At 37.2% G+C, this 22,695-nt stretch overlaps 3 protein-coding genes across 8 annotated transcripts in view; 2 read left to right on the forward strand and 1 right to left on the reverse strand.

Annotated features, from left to right (window-relative positions):
- Positions 1-4,040, reverse strand: part of itgb3bp (integrin subunit beta 3 binding protein) — a 9,507-nt gene extending 5,467 nt beyond the window's left edge. Inside the window, exons 1-7 of one of the 6 annotated variants that reach the window (XM_079459583.1) lie at positions 3,479-4,040; positions 2,852-2,888; positions 2,582-2,666; positions 2,247-2,319; positions 1,340-1,418; positions 314-401; positions 179-235 (exon numbers count right to left, since the gene is read on the reverse strand). In XM_079459583.1, coding sequence (XP_079315709.1) covers positions 179-235; positions 314-401; positions 1,340-1,418; positions 2,247-2,319; positions 2,582-2,666; positions 2,852-2,888; positions 3,479-3,483 — 424 coding nt within the window. In that variant the 5' untranslated portion in view covers positions 3,484-4,040. Of the gene's footprint in view, positions 1-178; positions 236-313; positions 402-1,339; positions 1,419-2,246; positions 2,320-2,581; positions 2,667-2,851; positions 2,993-3,111 lie in introns of all 6 variants that reach the window. The other 5 variants (XM_079459587.1, XM_079459586.1, XM_079459585.1 and 2 more) reach the window with 5 other exon arrangements.
- efcab7 (EF-hand calcium binding domain 7) lies at positions 3,574-12,704 on the forward strand. Its single transcript, XM_079459581.1, has 13 exons — positions 3,574-4,044; positions 4,227-4,438; positions 4,871-4,957; positions 5,030-5,216; positions 6,377-6,498; positions 7,869-8,010; positions 8,117-8,226; positions 9,445-9,605; positions 9,719-9,852; positions 10,498-10,646; positions 10,764-10,973; positions 11,841-11,948; positions 12,075-12,704. The coding sequence occupies exons 1-13, from the start codon at positions 3,936-3,938 to the stop codon at positions 12,153-12,155; spliced, it is 1,812 nt and encodes a 603-aa protein (XP_079315707.1). The 5' UTR covers positions 3,574-3,935; the 3' UTR covers positions 12,156-12,704.
- A 506-nt stretch (positions 12,705-13,210) lies between these two features.
- On the forward strand, positions 13,211-22,143 carry pgm1 (phosphoglucomutase 1). Its single transcript, XM_079460015.1, has 11 exons — positions 13,211-13,574; positions 14,432-14,594; positions 14,751-14,894; positions 14,980-15,105; positions 15,469-15,659; positions 15,997-16,151; positions 16,524-16,639; positions 17,303-17,438; positions 17,854-18,037; positions 18,518-18,652; positions 19,619-22,143. Exons 1-11 carry the CDS (start codon positions 13,329-13,331, stop codon positions 19,706-19,708), a joined length of 1,686 nt encoding a protein of 561 aa, XP_079316141.1. The 5' UTR covers positions 13,211-13,328; the 3' UTR covers positions 19,709-22,143.
- Positions 22,144-22,695: the final 552 nt, after the last annotated feature.

A 22,695-nucleotide genomic window follows, 5' to 3' on the forward strand; every position in this document is an offset into this window, starting at 1 on the left:
CATTGTGTCAGGGCCTAACAAAGATCGTTTTGTGATAAGGGAAATATTTTCGATATGAAACAATACTGTTTTTGCACTGGTTGCTATCTGATCTGAAAGGTTGTATGTCAACTGTACATGGTTTAAAAGTTAAATCAACATGTGAATTAAAGTCTGAACATGCATTTGATTCACTCACCTCTGACATGACCCTTGTTTGTGTCTGGACTGTGTGCAGAAGATGCAACTTTGGAAGCTGAAAAGCAAACGCTTTGTTTCAGCTGGAATATCTTATGTTATCAATTCATGTCTAGCTTAGAGAAAGAGAACTCACACAGATCTTCATGTCTCTTGAGTTCAGTTGGTAGATCAGCAGGACCCATCAGCAACAGACTCCTCAGCTCACTACTGCCCTCTACTGGCTACAACCACAGACAAAAACATTACAGCAAAGCAAAGGAGGTCTTATATAATTTTGGTCTTATATAAATCACTAATAATAAATAATCGTCATGGGTTCGGGACTACCGTTTGCTGAACTTTTTCCTATCACATATCATATTGAAAAGGCATTTACTTTTTAATAAAATGATGAAAATATTAGAAAACATCTGTTCATGTCATACATGTACCAAACATGTTGCGCTCAATGATATATTAGTATATTCGTCCTTATTGTTCTCAACATGCGGCTGTTATTGTCTATTGCAAGATGAATTACATCTTGATACTTGATAGAAAACTCCAATAAATGTCTTTGTAGTTTCATGAGCAAAATTTAGAAAGTTGGTTGTATATTTGTAGCCTATCTGGCAATGCCCATAGTAATAAATGAAAATAAGATTTTTTTAAAGATATTATTTTTCCATCCGTTTCCCCTGTATACGTGAATGTTTGTCCTTATTAGCAGGGGGTTCCCAAACGTCTCAATTCTTGACCCACCGACAGGTAATGTGTGTCAAACACCACATTTTAACATGGGGAAAACACACATTAGTTTTAGTAGTTTATTTGATCACAAATTAATACGTTTAATCACGTAAGGTAACAGCCATCCTAACATATGATAAACCCGAACATGCTTTAAATGATCTATTGATGAAAACATGATATAGCTTAAAAACAAATGGAAGCAGAACTGATATGTGATGTGAAAATTTAGAATAGTCAGTTCAGCGGATTCGAACCTGCTTCACAGCAGTGTCAGTAGTATTTGTCATGCGATATTTTCGCGCTTGTGATGCCCGTGAATATTCCCAACGAGTTATTACAGAAACAATTTATTGAAGTATTGTTTGTGTCGTCTTTGTCCCCACCACAAACAAAGTTAAGCCACTGCGACTATACATAATATACGTACCATTAATGTCTCTAGCTGGTGCCTGGATTTCATTATGTCTTTGACATAACTTCTCACCTTAGATCTGAAGAACTCAATTCTGAAAGAAATAGCAGATTTTCGTTTTTTAAATAGTATTTTATGCAGTATTTTAAACTGCAAATCAGCCACGTACAGTACGATGACAGTTGTGTGGAATTTGCTTTGTAAAGACACAGCTTTCCTGCTTCGCATTCAATATTCAAGCATGAGGTCTGTGAGGGCAGGACTAGCTGACTAAGAAAAATATATAAATACATTTTTAATACATATTTAAAAATATTGGGAGACAAATTTAAAAGTTGGCAAAATCTTCCACGAGCCCCTTCGCCCCATCACGCTCAAGGTCTCTTCCGCACGAGATCAGTTCTCCTCGCTTTGACTCCCCAAATGAATACTTTCCTAAATGAATCATAAGCCCGCTCTCTTTATTGATGTTTTTATATATATTTAACTAGCTTCCTCTTAAATGACTGCACTATAAAATTCAAAACTAATGCTTGTCTTGATGGATCGCACGGAGCTCTGTGTTAGTATGCGTTGGAAAGGAAATAGGTCTTTTCTTAAACTCTCCTTATCCAACTATTTTTAGTGCTGTGTAAATCAAAGAGGCTTTTTGCTGGGGATGAAATTCCCTCCATGTCCTGTCATTAAATTCTGATCCGTCATAATGGCCAAGTGAGACAAAGGAAATATCCAGTAATGAGGAGACATTTCTTCGTCTGTTCCACTGCTCCAGTTATACCAATGTTAGTAACCTTATTAAAATTTGGTGGTGGCGCTCTGTGTATTTGCGCGTGTATGCCTGCCAATAAGTCATAAGGGTGTATTGTTATTTGCCTAAAGTAGAGTTGGGACGTTTTTGATTTGCAATTGTTAGCATCCTTACCTCTCTGCATCTGTCATTGGCTTTTTTGTTTTAGGGGTATTCGTTTTCTTTCCATCTGCTTTGGAAGTTCCTGCTGATGAAGCACTAAACGTCAGTGATTTATCAAATAAGCAAGAGTAAATACGTTATTAATCCTGCTACACAGAAAGCTGATCTAAATATAAAATCGATGGATGATTCCTACAGTACAATATTCAGGCAACAAGATGAGCTGAGGATTGTTTATATAAATAAAAAGAGAAAGAGAGAACAGAATACACACACACACGACTTCACAACAAGTAGGAAAAATGTAAACTTCTCAAGGGCTGGACATAGATGGTGGTTTCCAGTACCTGCAGGTTTGGATGCAGGACTCATCAACCGGGTTCCAGTCATAGGGGAATAGGTTTCTTTTGGTGCATGCCTCTTAGCTGGACTCTAAAATAGAAATTATGATAATGGTCTTTTATATAGTATAATAATCGACCTTATATTGTTCGAGCCAAATAGGAATTATAGCTATTATAAAACACTTAACAGCAATGGTCCTTGTAAAGTGAACATACAAATATTAAAAGCACAAAAGCCTTTTCCGATCAAAAATATAAATAAACTGAACTCACGTTTTCTTTGTCATGTAACTGAAGGGCTCTCTTAACACTGTGGGAGAATCGGAGATGAACACGGGGAGGCACCAACACTTTTGCTGCGTTCAAGATGCTTCGGATTTCGGATATTTCCCACCACAACCCCGGAAGTAACGTCTGGATTTAGTAACATGAAAAGTATTTTGTATTAAAACATTAACGATACTAGCGATTTTGTACCATTAGAACATTACATGTATTTATTAACATTAACGCGTAATTCTGAAATTACGTACCGGGTTGATGTGGAAAATAACCTAAATCCGAGGAGTCTCCAACCCAGCAGAAGTGTAGGTACAAGAAAGTGCAATAACCACAGACAATGCATATGAATACAGAAGAAACCGTGTACAGAAAATGGAACCACCATGCTATTACTAGGGTATTTTTCCTGAAGCAATAATTTCAAGTAAATAAAACGTTAACTTATATGAGAATGGTAAGTGTTCGTGGTACTATCTGCAACCTCATATCATCACCACACGTCATTACGCACCGTACTTTTTGTAACATTACCACACTGTTGTTGACTAGATGCAGTAATGTTTACAACATAATGTTAACGTAAGCTAGTTTAAATATGAGAGACAAGTATACACTTACGGCATTTTGAATGTTACTCTTCTCCTGGTGGCGCGTTTATTTGTAGTTCGGAGCGGTGCGGCGGTAAATGAACTCCCCTGGAAACACTAATCGGTCACTCTGCTTTAACACACTTCTAGCAGTGTTTTAAACCTATTATGCTAAAGCAACTTCACGCTACGTGCTTGAAAACGCTTTAGATCTACTATCCTCGCGTTATATCACACATGAACACAAAAATACAAATAATTACTTTTTGTAACAGACCAATGTAAAGCATTGGTTTTCCGTTTCCTATTTCAAGTGCGCACCGTTGAACAGGATTTGTTTACATGGCAGTCATAGCAATCAGACGTGATAGTGAACAACATCACACACACACCAACCATAAAATACATACGGAATAAAGCATTTAGTTCAACTAAATGCTTTAGTTTAAGAACGTGCAGTAATAAATCTGCGATCCGGTCTTTACATTATGCAGCGCTCAGAGGAAGAAAGCTTTTATGTGACATGCAGGGCTGCGTATCTGTCTGTATTTAGATCCAGCTTGGTGAATATGACTTCAAAAGACCAGCTGTGTACTGGTGAGCATAATCCAATTACATGTATACCTGCATTTTGAACAAATACATCAAATATTTAAATGCACACTGACTATTGATCTCTTCACACACTGAAATGGACAGTATGTACTTTTTATATACTCGGAATGATCACACCAGGTTTTTTCATAATGAATGCCCATTTCTCTGCTGATTTTTTTCAGTTCTTCAGCAAGCAGGTAGAAATCCCACTCAGAAGGCTTTAGACAAACATTGGCCCCCGGGAACCAAGAAGCTGAATTTTGATGATTTTTGTGAAATACTGAAGAAGGAAAAACCAGCAGAATCAGATGAACTTATGAGGATTTTCAAGAAATTCGATATAAACTGTGATGGATACATCTCACACGATGAGCTCAGCAAAGTCCTTACTTCAGTAAGTGTTTACTCTGTTAAAGAAAATTCTGTCTTTATTTTAAACCTGTATTGCTTTCTTTTTCCTCGAGAACACAAAGAAGCTATTTCGAAGAATGCCAGTAACTGAACAATGGCGGAACCCATTAACGTGCATTCGTTTTGTGTCCATACAAAAGAAGTGAACGTATACCGCCATTGTTCAGTTACCAACATAATTAAAAATAGTTTATTTTGTGCTCTGCGGAAAAAAAAGAAAGTCAAAAGGTTTGGAATCGCAAGAGTACACGATGACAGAATTTTCCTTTTTGGGTGAACTATTCCTAGTTCTCATTTTTCATTAATGAATTTGACAGACTTTCATTTCATTTAAGGTATTTTTTCAGTATGTTGTGAGGCGAACCCATGACCTGCACTGCCATTATTCCTTTTTTATTTTATGGTGTCATTTTAGACTGGAGAAAAAATGTCATCCAAGGAAGTGGATGATATCTTTACTTTAGCAGATGTCAACAAAGATGGAAAGTTAGACTATGCAGAGGTACGTTCAATGCAATCAATGCACAGAAACATACGAATACACGTTTGTGTTGTAAGCCAGGCTGCTATTAAGTTCTGCAGGCTTTTTGGGTCTACACTAGAGCAGTGTCAGACCGCAGCGTTGGAGAAGCTTGAGGCTGATGCCAAAATAAAGAGACAGAACTTTGGAAACCAGCTGGACAGCTCCCCACAGAGTTTAGAGTCCCAACCAGCCCCAGAGACACATCACAGGACACAACTAGACACCACACACAGGAAAGGTATGATAGAGAGAGTTTAAATAGAGTTGGTTGATCCGTACTCTAGCTAAGCATGCACAATAAATTATCAGCCATTTTATTTTTAAATGAAAACTATACCCAAAAAGTTTGAAGGTTAAATAATCTTTAACTAGTGTAAAATAGGTTTGGTACATGATTTCCAGGGGGGAAAAAGAGAACTAACGGTTACCTTGTTTTCTGCAGTAAATGTTTTCATAAAAAAGCTTTTTTGACTTTTGTTTCAGTCTCATGAAATGTTACATTGATATCTAGGTACTGTATATTGGCCAATATATCGGTTACCGGTTTCCAATGTTAAAGAATCATCGGTTATCGTTATCGGCCAAAATTCACATATCGGTGAATCCCTAACTCTAACATACTGTACCTTTTGAAATTAACACCAAGATTTAAGGTTATTAATGAAAGCATTAATAATAGAATACATTATTATTGTAAGTGTTTTAAATTTAATGTAACAGTCCCCTTTATCCATGTAAGAGTTTTGGAAAATGTATATAGAGATTTCTGGTTGGGTATCGTTTCTGGTCTCATCAGATCAGAACGTCTCTCGTATGGGCAATGTTAAGTCTTAAATTTACGTGCACACAAAGACAAACACACAAAATTCTGTTTTTATTCTTCACACTAGAGGCTGTTAGAAAGCAACTAATGGTTTAGCTATTGATCTCCCCCGGTGTGTGATGACAAATGGACTCATTTGGATTTGTGCCATACATCATAATGTAAGCTCAATAGAGGGTTTATTTGGGGGGCGGGTCTTTGAAAGCCTTTTGATTAAGGTAATCATAGTTGTCATTATTACGAGTAAGTACAGGTCTAGTGAAGATGCAGTACAAATTCAATGAAAGATGAACTCAACATTAAACATTGTATTACATAACTGAACCTTATCAGAGCTGTGGCCAAATGTGTAACACAATGTTTATGATATAAAAGAGTTTATGTTCAGTCCAGAATGTGATCCCATTCCTTCTCTGACCTCAACCAGAGTCAACCAGGTGCTTCTTTGAAACCCGGTAATAGTTGCATATACATGTACATTGTTTTCTTTATTGTTGGAGTGCATTGTGATGCCACTGTTCTAATGAAACACTGTTGTGCTTTAAGGTCAATTCTTATATTTGTTTTTGTGCCAGAAAGTCGCTCTTCTTCCAGACCATCCTCAGCTCGGAGTCGCCGGTCATCTCTATCCACTGCCATCAGTATGGGCACTGGCGGCAGCAAGTCTGGCAGACTGGCAGAGCCCATATCTCTACAGGTACCAACAATGATGATGGGGCATGTTTTAACAGTGCCAGTTTTTTTAAGACTGTGCCCATTATAATACACTGAGTCCCTTATGAATAAATTAATAAATAAGTATGATCAGTGTTTTAACTGTGACTAGCAGGGTTCATTCTGCCCACAAAGTAAACTTTGTCCAAACTCGGGTGCCTTACGGGCAGCCATACATTTGCTTTGTTTTTGTTGTATCCAAGCCGTTTGGTAGCAAATTATCACCTGGTCGATACGAGTGGAGCTCCGCTATTGATCCCTTTCCCTTTGTTTGCACTCTTTTTGATTTTAACCTCAGCTGGTTTGCTTTACCCCAGAAAAATAATGACCAAACTCGTCAAAGCAAAAGAGAATGGAAAAAAACGACATGCTCCTGGGTGAAGGAAGTTCTATCGTCTCAGTTCCAGCTTGTTGTATTACCTGAGCCATGAGCTTGATAATTAGGTGTAGGGATTGGAAAGGGTCAGGTTGTGTGTTTTTATGGTGGCTGGCGGTATGTGCGCGGGCCTTTAAATTACAGAGGTTTCTGGGAGGTGACAGGGCAGTGTATTAGTCCAGCCGAGTGACCCATCTCCTTGGGACACTACATCAGGGCCTTTTAAAGTAGACACTTGCCTTGGGCGCTTTTCTTCATTTTGATTCGGGGTGGACAAACCACCCAAGTGTTATGATTTGATCCTTAACACGTTTCACAACCCGGCATAAATTCTGGGAGGAAATTGCTTTTGTCAAAGAAGTGTCATTTCAGGAGCATGTTTTTAGCACTCGGAAAAGAAGCATAAACCAATTCTAAACATTAAAAGGCCTCTGTGGTATCTCAGGGACAAGGTTTATTTCCGAAAACTACTCTCTGTTGGGTCCGAAAATAGGCTGTTTGACTCCGAGTTTTTGATTACTTGATGATTGAGACTATATTTGCTGTAACATTTTAGATGGACCCAAACAACAGCAGTTAAAAGAACAAAAAGACTCGGTTAAGACAAGAATTTATAGGCTTCCTCGGGCCTTCTTTTTTTATTTACATTGATATTGCATTCGATATGATTTTCGTTGTTGTTTATTGAAATTTCAGCCTTGATACAATCGTTATATTCTATATTTTTAGACGAAATATCTTTCAATATTGAGGGTTCCACCCAGATCTTTCAGTACCTTTGTTTAAGCAACACCTTTACAATAGCACCTCCCTGTGGTTGCATGCGGTAGATTCTGCTTGGCCTCAAATAATTTTTTGCTGCAATTGTTATTTATAACACAGTTGTTACCACTTATAACAAAAGGCTTTTACATATTTTTTTACTTTTAAAAGAGATGTACAATATCACCAATGCATTGTTCAATGTAATTCACCAGGACTGGCATCACACACTTTTGAAAGGCTGTTTTTATGTGGAGGAAAATGGAGTGATCGTTTCCCTCCAGTATCGCTTACATATCCCACAGACAACCAGTGTCTACCTGACCATACAGCCTCTCAACCTCAGTCAGAATCCTGGTAAGCACCAAAGTCATATACTGTATTGTTTTTGAGTTATTTAAATGCCTGGATAAGCAAATTTGTGCTTTTCGTAACTTTATATTATTAACTGTGTATACTTCAGAAAAGCTTTCCCCCTGGATGTGTGTGGACACAGCTCTCTATGTGTTGACGGGTAACGAGACCAAGGAAGATTCAAACTTAGTTTGCTTCACTGAATTGAGAGATAAGGAGGTTAGTAAGGCCATACCATTCCTTCGATTAGTAACTATACATTTTTCCTTCTGATAGTTACTACAGATTACTGTAATGTATGCTTTCATGTGAGGTATGAGTAATTCATCTAAGGTCTTTCTATAATTCGTTTTAAGTTTGATTTGGGTTATTTAGGATTTTGTTGACAAATTGCTGTTCAAAGTCAAGGTAAACAAATAAATATTGTATGCTTGTTTCAAATACACCTTTTAATATAGTAAGCAGTTTTGGCAATTTCTAATTATATTATCAGTGTAACAAATGAATGCCAATCCATAACAAGTTTGTGCAAAACCGGATGATCCATGCAACCCCACTATGATTTGAGAATGTTATTTTGTTCAAAATGTTTAATGTAGACTTTTGGAACCCTGGGGAGTGACAGTATATTGTGCCTATAGAAAGTTTACAGGGTTGTTGCAAGCTACACAATAGTTCTGAGAAAGAAAAATTAACAGTTGTATTTCTGCAAACATACACTATTTAATTCACATTTGTGTGCTATAAAAAATCATGGCAACAGGGTTGACAAAACAAAGATTTTTAATAAAACAATAGGTCAGCTTAAATCGAAATGTATAGATACAAGACATATTTACATTCATTCTTTGTGCTAACATGATAAACACACATACTGGGGCAGGCTGAAAAAATAATTCACATAATAAAAGTATTTATTGTTATATTGAGATTCACATATATGTTTGAGAGACAAGTGATGCGTATTTTGCAGAACATCAATGTATCTAAGTATAAAGCTTTTTTTACATATAAAAAGGATGTTAATAAAATCCACTTAAAACCCTTCATCCCAAAATGAAAATTCTCTCATCTACTCACCCTCAGATTTTTCCAAATCAGTATACATTTCTTGGTTTTGCTGAACACCCGGGAAGGAATTCAGCCATAGTAGGGAAAATAAATACTATGGGAGTCAATACAGGGTTGGATTTGACAATCTTCCATATATCTTCCTGTGTGTTCAGCAGAACGAAGATATTTATACAGGTTTGGAACAATATATTGGTGAGAATGATGCAGTTTTGGGTGAAGTATCCCTTAAATTGTAAGCTGCATAAACTTGGCTGAGATGCTAAAGTTATCTGGCAGTTGGTGTTAGCTTTAATTATCTGGTATTGTCATCAAATGTAAATCAAACAACAGTGAATAAGTCAAATGCATGTGTTCGATGGACAGAGGTATGTGTGGAGGGGAGAGCTCAATGCCGGCTCATACCTGCTCCTGCCGTTCACCACTGGCTGCAGACTGATGAAGAAGGCGAGGAAGACCCCCACTAAAACAGCTCAGCTACTCAACCGTAACCAGTCCGGAGAACTAGAACTAACCAAAGAGTTCAAGTGAGTCAGTTACAATGAATATACAATAAAACCGTGAATCGAGGTAGAGGTTAACGTTGCTAGTCCAGTCAAGATTATTTGATATATGGAGGTCATACTTTTTCGTTCCGCAGGGCGGCGTTGTCTGACATCTTTGATGTAATAGATTTGGATGGAAATGGTCTGTTGAGTCTTGAGGAGTACAACTTCTTTGAGCAGAAGACGAGTGGAGAGAAATGCGATGAGGATGCCTGGGATGTCTGCAAAGGTTTTTATTCTGACACGCTGTGTATTTTACACACTGTTTACACTTTGAAATTGTAAAAGTTATCCATAGAGCAGCAGTACCACCAAAATAATTATGAATTACTTTTCTACAGATCAAATAATACATATTTTGAAGAGGAATTTTTGCTTTTAGATCCTTACTGTAACCACAGTATAACACTTTCCTTAAAGCCTATAGTGCATTATAAAGGTTATGATGCGATATTATTGTTCATAATGTGTGTTGTAATACATTAAAAGATGTTTTAAAGAATTATAACCGCATTCAAAATGCTAAGTGTAACAATGAACTAATGTGTTATGTTAGCTCAACTGTAGTTATAATTATTCATGAAACATAATTTACAATACATTATAAGGTGCATTACAAGGCATAATTAATATATTAAAACTACTTTAATAATGCATTATACATGTATGCTAAGTGTTATCCAATATTTTGTTAAATAGTGTCAAATTTAGTTTGATGTCTGTATTATCAGACCTGGTAGCATCGTAGCATTATTTTAATATGGCAAATTACAGGATTGGTTGTAAGATCAACTGCCTCATGTTTTTACTTTTGTCCAGATATTACATTTACATTATAAATATCACACTTTAATCATTACATGTTATCCAATAGAAAACTTTGATACAAAGAAAAACGAGTTGACCAGGCAAGGCTTCATGGAGCTGAATCTGATGGAAGCCAATGATCGTGAGGGTGACCCCGTAGATTTATGGCTCACCCTGGAAGCCATGGGTTATAACCGCAGTTTAGAAATGGTGGAGGTACAGTGTGAATATGTGAACATCTCACTGTGATGACCTTTTTTATTTGTCTCATGAACCTGAAGTCAAATACACAAATCTCAGACCACACATGCATATCTTATTTTTTCCGATCAGGCATGTCCATTTGTTATTGAAGTCTACTGTCAGGATGTCGAAGCTACTCAACAACCAGTTCAGTTGGATTCTGGGATTAAGATGTTAAATTCAGCTGTACAGAGGTCTATCACTTCTAAAGCAGAGGCCAAATCTCTGAAGGGTCACGAGAGCGTCTTGGTTTATACATACAAAGGAGAGAGCAGAATTTCCTCAGTCATTGCCAATAAGGTATGTATGTCGGTTTGTGGTTATTTGTTTGCCTACATTTGGCTATTGTTTTTACATAAAATGAGTGTGTTTTATTATTTTCCCTTAAAATGGTTTAAGCCTACTTTCTTTGTTTTTTGTACGCTAGCCCTAAAATGCAGTCACATACAGTATATTGACTGCTCTTTCAGTCTTTAAAAATGAACAAATATCTTGCATCTCTCAGTAATAAAAATAAACATAAAAGGACACTTAACCCAGAAAATGTGTACATCTTTTATTTACAGACATGTCATTCCACACCTGTATGACTTTCTTTCTTCTTCGGAACATAAAATATATTTTGAAGAACTTTGGTAACCAAACAACATTGACCTCTATTGGCTTCCATAAAACCACTGAGACATTTCTCAAAATATCTTATTCAGTGTTCCACAGAAGAAAATGTCATATACAGATTTTGAATGACGAATTAAATGACAAGGTCATTTTTATTTTTAGGTGAACTATACCCTTAATGTCTGTATGCCTCTCACATCTTACTTAAAATTCACTGAGTGTGCCACAAAAGTAGCTACAACTTGATTTGTTTGGATTGCTTTATATAAAGGAACTCTGGTCACGAGTAGAATTCTAATGTTCTGTGCAACCATTACATAGTTTAACCCAACTGAAAGGACACAATGTGACCGGAAGAAGTTTTAAAATGACTTCAACTGTAACGTAACTATATTAGTGTTTACTACATGTATATTAATGAGCAACAAAAGTCTCTCATACTCTATAGCCTGTTGTTCAGATTTCCTGGATCGGTTGTTTTAATGTAGTTTGTACGCATGTCCAATTCTCTATTTGTTTCAATGCATCCATCACGCTCCATATCAACAGTCCAATCAGAAGGTGACAGTGCACATTAACAATGAACAAAGCAAGAACTGTGTGAGCAGCAGGGGAATGAGTGTGTTTGCTGTGGAGGTTCCAGCTAGGACTAAAATGGTGAGACATTTACCTCCTGCTAATTCCTTATTGTGGGATGCATTTCATTCTAAATCCGACAGGAACTTATAATACGTCTCAGAATCTGGTAAACGTTTCAAAATGTCTGTTTTGCTGTCTGTTCAGGTGTGTCAGCACGTCATGGCTGTAAACAGTCAACAGGAGTGGACCTACAACTGTGTTGAGAGCATCATACCAAGTCTGTGAATCCTGCGGATGTATGATGGTTTAAGATGGTTCTCAAATTATATGTTTAGTACTTTAAAATGCCCTGTCTATGCCTTTGGGAGACAAATGCGTTTCTATTTACATTCAATAATAATTGATGGTCATATTCATAGTGTTTTATGTAGCAAACATTATGTAATGATTTAGAAATGACATCAATTCATGTTTTTAAGAAATTGAACTATTTATATACACAGTGTATAGCTCGTGCCGGGTATGGGCCAGTGGACTAAGTCCAGTTCCGTTATTCGCCCTTGGCCTTTAACACCACATGTGGGTTTGAGATTCTATAAATAACTTTTGGTCAATTATTTTGCCCTTTGACTTTCACTACTGTAACTGTAGAACAAGACACTGAAGATCACATGACATGTGAGGAGTATTTACACTGCACTTATTCTCTCCCTCTCCTTCACCAGCCTAAATATTGTAGGCTCACTTTTATTTGAGCTTTGTATTCAAAATGTATATGTTATAATATAGAGATATTCTTCTGAATAACCTTAAATTAAAAAGTGTCCACCACATAATTGTTTCACGTCTGGGACATTAATCTGCTTCATCTCGGCTTTGAACCTACATATCTTTTTAAAGAAAACTGCAACATCATGGTAACATGTAAACCTTGCCTCGTGGTAAACTTTGTTCTCGTTTGAACGAAGCCTGAGTGAGACTTGACGCAATAGACAAACAAAGCTGTGACCCAGAGGACCACTAATATTATGTTTTTTTTCACATGTAATGAAAAGGGTATGTCTTAATGCACTGTAAGTTGCATTGGAAAATAGCATAAGCATGGCCAATATCTTTTTTTTCATACTACACGTTTGGATAGGGACTGGGTCTGCCACACTCATTAAATAGACAAAAAGCACCATAAAATAGTCAACATGACTGTAGTATGAAAAATGATCTGAAGTATAGGGAGGATATTTGGAGTACTTTCACAGCGCTTGTTTTCAAAGAACACTATAACCCAAGTCCCTTTTCATTTACTGTGATTGTACAGCGCTCCTGTCCCTTTAAATATGGGCGTGTTTGACCATTGAAAGACCAACGTGTTAGCAGACAGGCTACGTAGTCGCGGTGAAGATCACTCATCCAAACGGAACGGACACCCGGATAGGGACAGAAACCCACCGCTGCTGCAAGATGGTGAAAATTACAGTAATTAAGACCAAACCGTACACCGACCAAAAGCCCGGAACCAGCGGTTTGCGAAAGAGGGTGACCGTGTTCCAGCAGAATCAGCATTATGCGGAAAACTTCATCCAGAGTATTATTTCCACAGTTGACCCTCCTCAGAGGCAAGAGGGCACTCTGGTAGTGGGAGGAGATGGACGATTCTTCATGAAAGACGCTATTCAGTTGATCATCCAAATTGCGGCAGCTAATGGGGTTAGTTTGTTGACTGTCGAGTGTTGCAAAATGTCTTTGAATGGAAGGGGGTGGATCTGTCTAATAATGACACATTGGTTTATTGCAACGTCCTCTCATTTTGATTGGAAAAGCTTTAGTTTATAGTAATGCATTGATAATAACAGAGTTTTATGCGTAGGTTTATAATAAAAAAAAAACTCGTTGATATTTCGAGCCTAGATACTTTAGGGGACCTTTGACATTTCACGCGCTGCCAAAAGCAAGCACTGCTGCGTGGTGACGTCACTACGTCCCATCTTACGTTGCAGGCTGTTCTTTTAACACACGATGCTAGAACTTTATTGTTTTTATTAACGTGCGACAATTGTTTTGACATTGGAGGTGTGTTTGGTTTTATATAGCCTTGCGCAGACCGATTAGCGTATGACATCAAAGTACCGCGATAGATTTGAATAAGCATCGCTCTCGCGGTATTTTGATGTCATGCGCAGGTCGATCTGCGCAGCGACCATCATGAGCTAGTGTCGTGCCTGTGGTCACGTACCTCTGCACGCTCACTGCATTAGGGCTGTATTAGTAAACCATTTTATTCACTACAGAAATCAATGTTTGTATATGTTTTAATGGCACATTACTCTTTTGAACCGCTTCGATTTCATTTTCATGTCCTATTGATTGCAATGCATTGGTGTTGTGTAACAGCCCTAAGCATGTATGCATCATACAAGAGGACACATCAATAGGGTTAAGGTTATGTCAACATTAAAATCTCGCAAATACGAAGCACTTATCTCAAATGGTTCAAAGTATGGTTTTCTGAACAAGTTCTTGCTTGATCCGGTAAATTGTGGTTTCTCTCATCTATAATCTCACAGATCGGCAGGCTGGTCATTGGTCAAAATGGAATTATGTCAACGCCTGCTGTGTCCTGTGTGATCCGTAAAATCAATGCCGTTGGGGGGATCATCCTGACAGCCAGTCACAACCCCGGTGGCCCCAATGGAGACTTTGGCATTAAGTTTAACATTTCTAGTGGAGGTTAGAGATTTACACATTGAATTATTAAATAACATGTATTTCTCCTATTTGTTTATATGTTGTTTTTCTCACTCTCTTGTTAAATCGCTTGGGGAAAAAAGCGTCTGCAACATGTAAAGTAATATTAAGACAATACATGACGTATGTCTCTCCTAGGTCCAGCACCAGAGGGCATCACAGACAAAATCTTTCAGATCAGCAAAAGCCTCCAGGAGTACCACATTTGCCCTGAGCTCAAAGTGGACCTCTCAACCATTGGGAAACAAACCTTTGAGGTTGACACGTTCAAGCCCTTTACCGGTATCATATGTTACTGCACACAGTGATTTTTCTATGCTGTTTTTGTGTTTTTATGACTATAATTTTATCTTGTGTCTTTTTGCAGTTGAAATCTTGGACTCAGTGGAATCCTATGCTGAGATGCTTAGAGATATCTTTGATTTTCCTGCTCTGAAGGCGTTGCTTTCAGGGCCCAATCACATCAACGTCCGACTGGACGCAATGCATGGAGGTAAGGATTTAATTCCCATGAATAAGCTTGGGCTTAAGGAACAGTTCACTCAAAAATGTCATTATTCACTCACCTTTATGCCATTTCAGCTTCTGTGTCTTGTGCTCAGTTGAACACAAGTGAAGATTTTCTTTGAAAATATTCATAATTTTATGTCCATGTATTGTTGATGTTCCAATGTAAACAATCCTGTGGAAATTCCAAATTGTCGAGCTGCTTTCCTGCAACTCAACTAGCAGAGCATAGGGCTAGCAACGCAAACTTTATAATGATATATGTGATTATACTTGTTGGAACTTGTCATATTGTGTTTATGAGCTGTTGTGTAAAAATAAAGACTTCTTTGTTCTCTTGATTAACTAGTGGTTGGTCCATATGTAAAGAAGATTGTATGTGAAGAGCTGGGATCCCCTCCTAACTCTGCGGTTAACTGCGTCCCCTTGGAAGACTTTGGGGGCCACCATCCTGATCCCAACTTAACATATGCTTCTGAGCTGGTCAACACTATGAAGGGAGGAGAATATGACTTTGGAGCAGCATTTGATGGTGATGGTGTAAGTTCTAATGATTACCTTATGGTAACAGCAATGCCAAGATCATGCGTTTTTTGGGCTTGTTTTTCGTCGCGTGATCTCACAGCATGCCATTGATAACTTTATTCATATAAAATAATTTCCCCAAAACAAAGTTGTTGACAGTGTAAATGCTGGGACGATCGCTCGGCGCGGGGCGAGTACAACCAGTAACAATAGTCGTTTAGGAAAACCACTAGCCACAGTATTAAGCCCTGTTTATAGATATACATTTATATTTGGTTAACTTATTCACTCACTCACTCGTTTCCAAACAGGGCCATTACACGTATGTTTTACTTTGCTGTTCTGCTTGCAGGATCGAAACATGGTTTTGGGTAAGCACGGATTCTTTGTAAACCCCTCAGACTCCGTGGCAGTCATCGGTGCCAACATTACATCCATTCCTTATTTCAAGAAGACTGGCGTAAAGGGTCTGGCCCGCAGTATGCCCACTAGTGGGGCTCTGGACAAGTAAGATATACTTTGCTTTAAAGTCCCTTCTAAATCATATGATATTTTGAGGGTTTTCTTGTATGTTGCATTTGATAAAAGCTAAATTGATAGAGTGTTTGCATTAGCAGTGCAAGGGTCATGGCTTGAATACCATAGAATAGACATAATGATACAGACAAATGTACCTTGAATGCACTGTTGCTTTGTGTAAAAGCATCTTTGAATTGCACAATTGTAAATACATCTGCTAAAAACATAAAAAGTTATTGCCTCGAACTAATCTTAACTAGTATTTCACAATCCTCTAAAAGTCACACTTTACACGGTATGTCTATATCTATGTAAATATGTACAGTATATATATATCAGATATTATTTGTTTTTGTACAGTGTGGCTAAAGCTTTAAAGATTCCCCTTTATGAGACACCCACAGGCTGGAAGTTCTTTGGAAACTTGATGGATGCGGGCAAGTTATCCCTCTGTGGTGAAGAAAGCTTTGGTACAGGTGAGTAACTTTGAAGCTTCTATTGGAATTCAAACTATTTTTTATATTGAAGTCCTTGTGAGCTCAAAATAATTTCCATATCTGAATAAAACAAGCCACATCCTCTATTTTCTCATTTGATTTAAATTTTCTTGGAAATGTCACAATACTAAATTAATTTGTGACATACTGTTCACACCTTAATGCTGCAATATGTCATTTTTGCCTTTATTTTGCCATCTTTGTTTAAAACATTACATTTTACTTACTTACCTTTACATGGGTTGAAGTCAAAACATATCAGACTTACAGAATCATACCTGACAGCTCAACTTTAAATCAGTATTATAAACTAGAGATGCACCGACATATAGTATCGGCCGATAGATTAAAAACAGCCAATGATCAGGGCCGATATATCCTGTCAATCAAAAGAGGACAGGAAAATACAATGAATTTGTGCTCTGTGTAAAGAAAAAAAATGCTGAAACATCACCAGTTTGATATTCAATATTAATAGTCAATAACGGGACATATTAATTTAATATTCAGAATTTAGTTAATGCTAGTTAATATATATAACCACCATAATTGGTATCGAAGGAGACCGTTTGTAACGCTGCATCTCTATTAAAGACAGAGTTGTAAATCATAGTATTTTTTAAAGCATATTTTTTCACCTAGGTTCCGATCATATCCGTGAGAAAGACGGCCTTTGGGCGGTACTCGCTTGGCTCTCAATACTGGCCACTCGCAAACAGAGTGTGGAGGACATCATGAAAGACCATTGGCAGAAGTTCGGGAGGAACTTTTTCACAAGGTACCTAAAACGTTTCACAGGAATGTTTGGCCAAGTTAAAGAAATAGTTCACCCAAAAGATGGTCACCATTGACTTTCAATGGAATAAAAATATGACTACGCTAAATATGACTACTTTCGATGGAATAAAAATGACTACGGTCAAGTCTACATCATTTGTTGCATAACGTTACTTAAGAAAGAAAATGTTTTAGACTAAATCCTGCGTTTAAAGTAGGTTGAGTTTATTTTGCCCTAAGAGGGCAAAAATGTAAAGCTTGTATTTTGGTTAAACTTTATTATTTGGTGTTTACTGTAACTGGACTCTGCTGGTTAGCCTGTAGATCAAACCTGACCATGGTCTACCATACTGGACAGATGTAGGCGAGTTCATTCTTGATTATGTTGGTAAACTTGTTCCAAATCTCTCTATCAGGTATGACTATGAAGAGGTGGATTCTGACGCTGCAAATAAGATGATAGAGGGATTACAGACAACTATGTTTGATAAAGGCTTTGTAGGGCAGAAGTTCTCCTCTGGGGATAAAACTTATCAAGTGGAGAAGGCTGATGACTTTGAATACACAGATCCTGTTGATGGCAGTGTCGCAAAAGGACAGGTGAGGTACTAGAGAACTTAGAGTAGTTCATCCCAAAAATAAAGTTCTCAACTACTTTCAAGTCATTCTAAAATCGTACTGTATCTTTTGTATGACACATTTTTCACGTTGCTTTCGGCTTTATAATAAATGTGAATGGGGATCAGGGCCCCATCAAACAAAGAAATCCAAATTGCAAGTCTTCTAAATCTCCACCCTGAACAATAACAAAAGATTATAAAATGCAAAACTCCATTTGCCAAAAAGCATGCAATATTTGATGACATCATATTGAATTTACGGATGATCCTGATTACTGTTGTTGAAAGAATAACTCATCTTTATTGTGTTTGAAACATGTTGGAATGGGATAATGGACAACAACTGTTTAAGCCTAAACATTTCAGTCTAAGCACCTGACACAATTTGACAGTATTTTTGCATACTTTCCAAAACACTTTTTTGCTCATCATCCCAGTTTCCTGTTTTCCCGATGTTCAGGGTTTGAGGATCATCTTCTCGGATGGCTCACGTATCATCTTCCGGCTCAGCGGGACAGGCAGCGCCGGGGCAACCATCAGGCTTTACATTGACAGTTATGAGAAGGACCCACAGAAAATCTATCAGGACCCACAGGTGACACCTTTGTTGATGACAACCACACAAGAACACTTTTTTTTAAAGTTACATGAAAAGGAAGCCGTAGCTATTTAGGTTTTGGGTGTAATAGTGTAATAGTTTATGACATGCTCAACCCAACACATATGGTTGAGGGTTCCAATTTCTCAATTGTATCTGATCACAAGCGTATCGACCTCTCTAAAAGAATCAAGCTCAGTGATGCTCAGAATTAAGCTAAAGTAATTTTTTGTAAATTTAAAGCCTTGAGCTGTAGAAAAGTCACAAAGGATACAAAAACGACATTAGCGTCATCCGTTTTCATTTGAACCCAAACCTGAATGTGCAACACAGTCTCACAGGAACTGTAATCTATTCATTCGTGTTAATTGACACTAATTCCCCCCTTTTTTTCGATTCAGTCAGCACGACTTTGAATCTTATCTTTTTTAATACGTGACATCTTACATATGTATAAATATATATCAACACAATATGATGGTCATTCACCCATTTTACCTGGAGGCTCATTTGTGTGTATTCCTATTTTCTACGATGTTTTGTTAAGATTTGACTTTTCCCCTGTGATGTTAGGTTTAGGGGAGGGGCTAGAAGAGCCATTTATCCTTGTTTTGACTCCTTGTGAAACAGAAGATTTGCCTTTGCGGCTGTGATTTTAGGGTTTGGGTCAAAGTAAGGTGTTGGTTAGCCACATCCTATAATATGTACGACTTCTTTTGATATCAGGTTATAAATATATATACATGTATGTAAATACACACATGGTCTGTGTATTCAAAGTCGTGCTGAGTGACATAAAAAAAAGGTTGTTCTTACTGACATGAAAAAATGTCCATGAACATGAATTAATAGATTCTAAGTTTCACGTCTATGCCACGAACTGCCGTGAGACTGGGTTGGTATGTAAGCCTATTATTTTTGTCTAGACTTATTCTTTGAATATCTCTCAACTGTTGTCTACAGGTCATGCTGGCTCCTCTGGTGGACATTGCCTTAAAGATCTCCCAGCTGCAGGAGAAGACTAGCCGTTCCGCTCCCACTGTGATCACATAATCAGCCAAGAGCCCATAATCACCCCATCCAGCCCAGACTAGCCCAGACATACTGTATTGGGAAGCCTTACTTTATGATTATCGCCATCAACCTTGTACCCCATGTGTTCAATGCGTCCTCTAGAATGTATCATTTCTAGTCTCATGTTTCTTGTGTTCCACAAAGCAATGTAAAACACAGTTTGTAAAAAATATTAATAGAGAGTATGAAATATAACTAAACCACTACAAATTTGTTTTGCTTGTTGTGATTTGTTCTTAAAGGGACAGTTTCCCAAAAATGAAAATTCTGTCATCATTTACTCATACAGGTTTGAAATGACAAGAGGCTGAGTTTCGTACTTCTGCAGAACACAAAAGAAGATATTTTGAAGAAGGTTAGGAATCGAAACAACGGTGGTATGCATTAACTTGCAATGGTTTTGTGTCTGTACAATAGAAGCAAATTAGAAGGTATCGTCGCCACTGTTTGGTTGCCAATATTCTTCCAAATATCTTCTTTTGTGTTCTGAGGAAGAAAGAAAGTCAAACAGGTTTAAAATGAAAAGAGGGGGATTAAACGATGACATCATATTTTGTTTTGGGTGAACTATCCCTTCTTTTAGTTAAATCCATGATGTGTTAAGAAAATGATTTTAAACAGTTGCATAATATCCTTATATCAGAGTGTTTGGTGGACGATATTGAAGACAATATTTTAAAAATTCTAACCTACATGTTTTCAAAGCATCATTCCAGCTTCTGAAATTGTTCAAACATGTTTTACTGTTGCAGTCATAAAAACAAATATTTTTTTGAAAACCATTGCGATATAAACATTTCGCTATATTGTGCAGCTTTTAAGTTTAACTTGTAAACAGTGGTTTACCTCAACTTTCTTTTTCAGTAAGAAAAAATCTTTAAATGTGTTATTTTTGCATCACCGCATTCATTGGGTGTGTTGTCATCACAAACTTTCAGCCACAGTTTATTTGCTCGAAAATTAACCTCAATTGCGACACGGAAAATCAGGTACACGCACCTATGAACACAAATGTCTTTATTTTGCAAAACATATTTAAAACCTGTAGCACTTTTTAAAACTAGCATATACACACGTCCCTATATGATCAAAACATATCCTCGGGCTGTGTCAGTAATGACCTCAACTTTATTACGACCTTTTTATTAGTACCTGTCAGGACACCCATCACACACCCTCTTTTGAATAGTTTCCTGCATGTGTTCTGAATGAATAAATGGTTGGGATAATTTCTTCAGAACAGGTTTCCACATTGTAAAAGCCCCCTATGTTGATATAGAAAGAAACTAAAAAAATGCCCTGCTTGGAAAGTAATGGTTTGCAGGTTGTATTTTCATTAGATGTCATTACATGAGGTAATAGCAGTACAGTGTGTATTTAGCTGTCAGGTTATTATACGCTAAAGCTTTCTTTTAATCTCGTTTTTCACCAGAAGATCTTTATTTAATATAGAGGTTTAAAGACCTTTAGACAGCTCACCAACATATGTGAATTTTTAACCACACACTTTTCAATAGATTTTAAGAAAATGGAACTTGTCTAACTAAATTGCAACCAGCATCTACAAATGTTCTACTGCATATATGTTCATTTATGTGAGTGTTAAGGAAAGCTAGTAATTTAACCGTTCTTATTATATGTTGGTTTTTATCTTTAAAATATTAAAGTGGTATGACTTTTTTAACTATATGTAAGCGACTTACTAAAGGGTAAGGTTTAAATGCAACCTTTGAAGGGATAGTTCCCCCCAAAAAAAAAAATCTGTCATCATTTATCTACCCTCTTGTCGTTCCAACGCTGTGTTCCAATATGATTCCTTCTTCTTTGGAACACAGAAGAAGATATTTTGAGAAATGTCTCTGTGGTTTTGTGTCCATGGAAATGAATTAGGATCAATGCCATTCAGGTTTGGAATTACATGAGTGTACGTAAATGTTAAAATAACATTCTTTGGTGAACTATTAACTTAACTATATTTAGCTGAGTTTAATGTGCTTCTGCTTCCTGCAACAATCCTGCATCAGTTCAATCTGGAGTAACAAATTTCTGCTGCTTGTGTTCCATCAAGGGGTCAGAGAAAGCCCAAATAAACAGCCGCTCACATGCACTGGGAAATCTTCAGAGACAGAACCTGTTTGTTTAGCAAAAACCACCCAAAACCTAAATCAGGTTTACAGTTTATTTACTCCATGATGCTTGACCTTTCTTTATTATTTTACACTTTGTTATCCGCAGGGTGCTTTGCTTTAGTATCAGCTGCAAAAAGCATGTTGCTTATTTTACTGAACCCAAAAATACAGCTCTGTGGAATGCACTGAGATGCAACCACTGCCATTGGATAACATGGGCAAAAACCGCTAGGATTAAATCTGAGCAATTGTTCACAAAGCCAAGTAAAATAAATATAATCACGCTGGTCCTGTCTTTACTTCTTTTTCCTTCTCAAACCCCCATGCCATCTTTTCCAAGAGCATACATGTTTACATAAAACATCTGGGACACCTGATGTCTGATTCTGACTGACCCTTCCACACTTCCATATGACCAAACATGACCTGTGTACATTTAAAAAATACATCTGCTATCAGAGCCTGCGTTAAATGAGAGACCACCCAATAACTCGGTTTTAAACGGATAGCCGGGGTTTATTTTGATATAAATGATGTAAAAGATGTCAATTCTCTGAGCTTCATAAGAATGAGGTCATGGCAACAGCGCATCTTGAATTTCACTGAAAAATGTCTCACCAGACAAACATCATCTGTTACTAGACATGAAATCACCAGCGATGGCTTTATTTGGGTGGTACAAATGCATCATCTCTTGGAAACTTAAAAAACTCCTTATTTAAACCCTTTAAAAGCCAAATTTCTTAAAGGGATAGTTCGCCCAAAAATGAAAATTGTTCTAATTTACTCCCCCTCTTGTCATTTTAAACCCATGACTTTTGCAGATATTTTAAAGGA

This window comes from Barbatula barbatula (genome assembly GCF_947034865.1).
Source record: "Barbatula barbatula genome assembly, chromosome: 7".
Classification (NCBI taxonomy): Eukaryota; Metazoa; Chordata; class Actinopteri; order Cypriniformes; family Nemacheilidae; genus Barbatula; species Barbatula barbatula.

Bases quoted from the DNA above. Each gene is read 5' to 3' on its own strand.
- efcab7 (XM_079459581.1), top strand. From the start codon at position 3,936: ATGCAGCGCTCAGAGGAAGAAAGCTTTTATGTGACATGCAGGGCTGCG. The intron at 4,045-4,226 runs GTGAGCATAATC...GATTTTTTTCAG, and splicing joins AAAAGACCAGCTGTGTACTG to TTCTTCAGCAAGCAGGTAGA. The intron at 11,949-12,074 runs GTGAGACATTTA...CTGTCTGTTCAG, and splicing joins TTCCAGCTAGGACTAAAATG to GTGTGTCAGCACGTCATGGC.
- pgm1 (XM_079460015.1), top strand. From the start codon at position 13,329: ATGGTGAAAATTACAGTAATTAAGACCAAACCGTACACCGACCAAAAG. The intron at 14,895-14,979 runs GTATCATATGTT...GTCTTTTTGCAG, and splicing joins CACGTTCAAGCCCTTTACCG to TTGAAATCTTGGACTCAGTG. The intron at 15,106-15,468 runs GTAAGGATTTAA...TTGATTAACTAG, and splicing joins ACTGGACGCAATGCATGGAG to TGGTTGGTCCATATGTAAAG.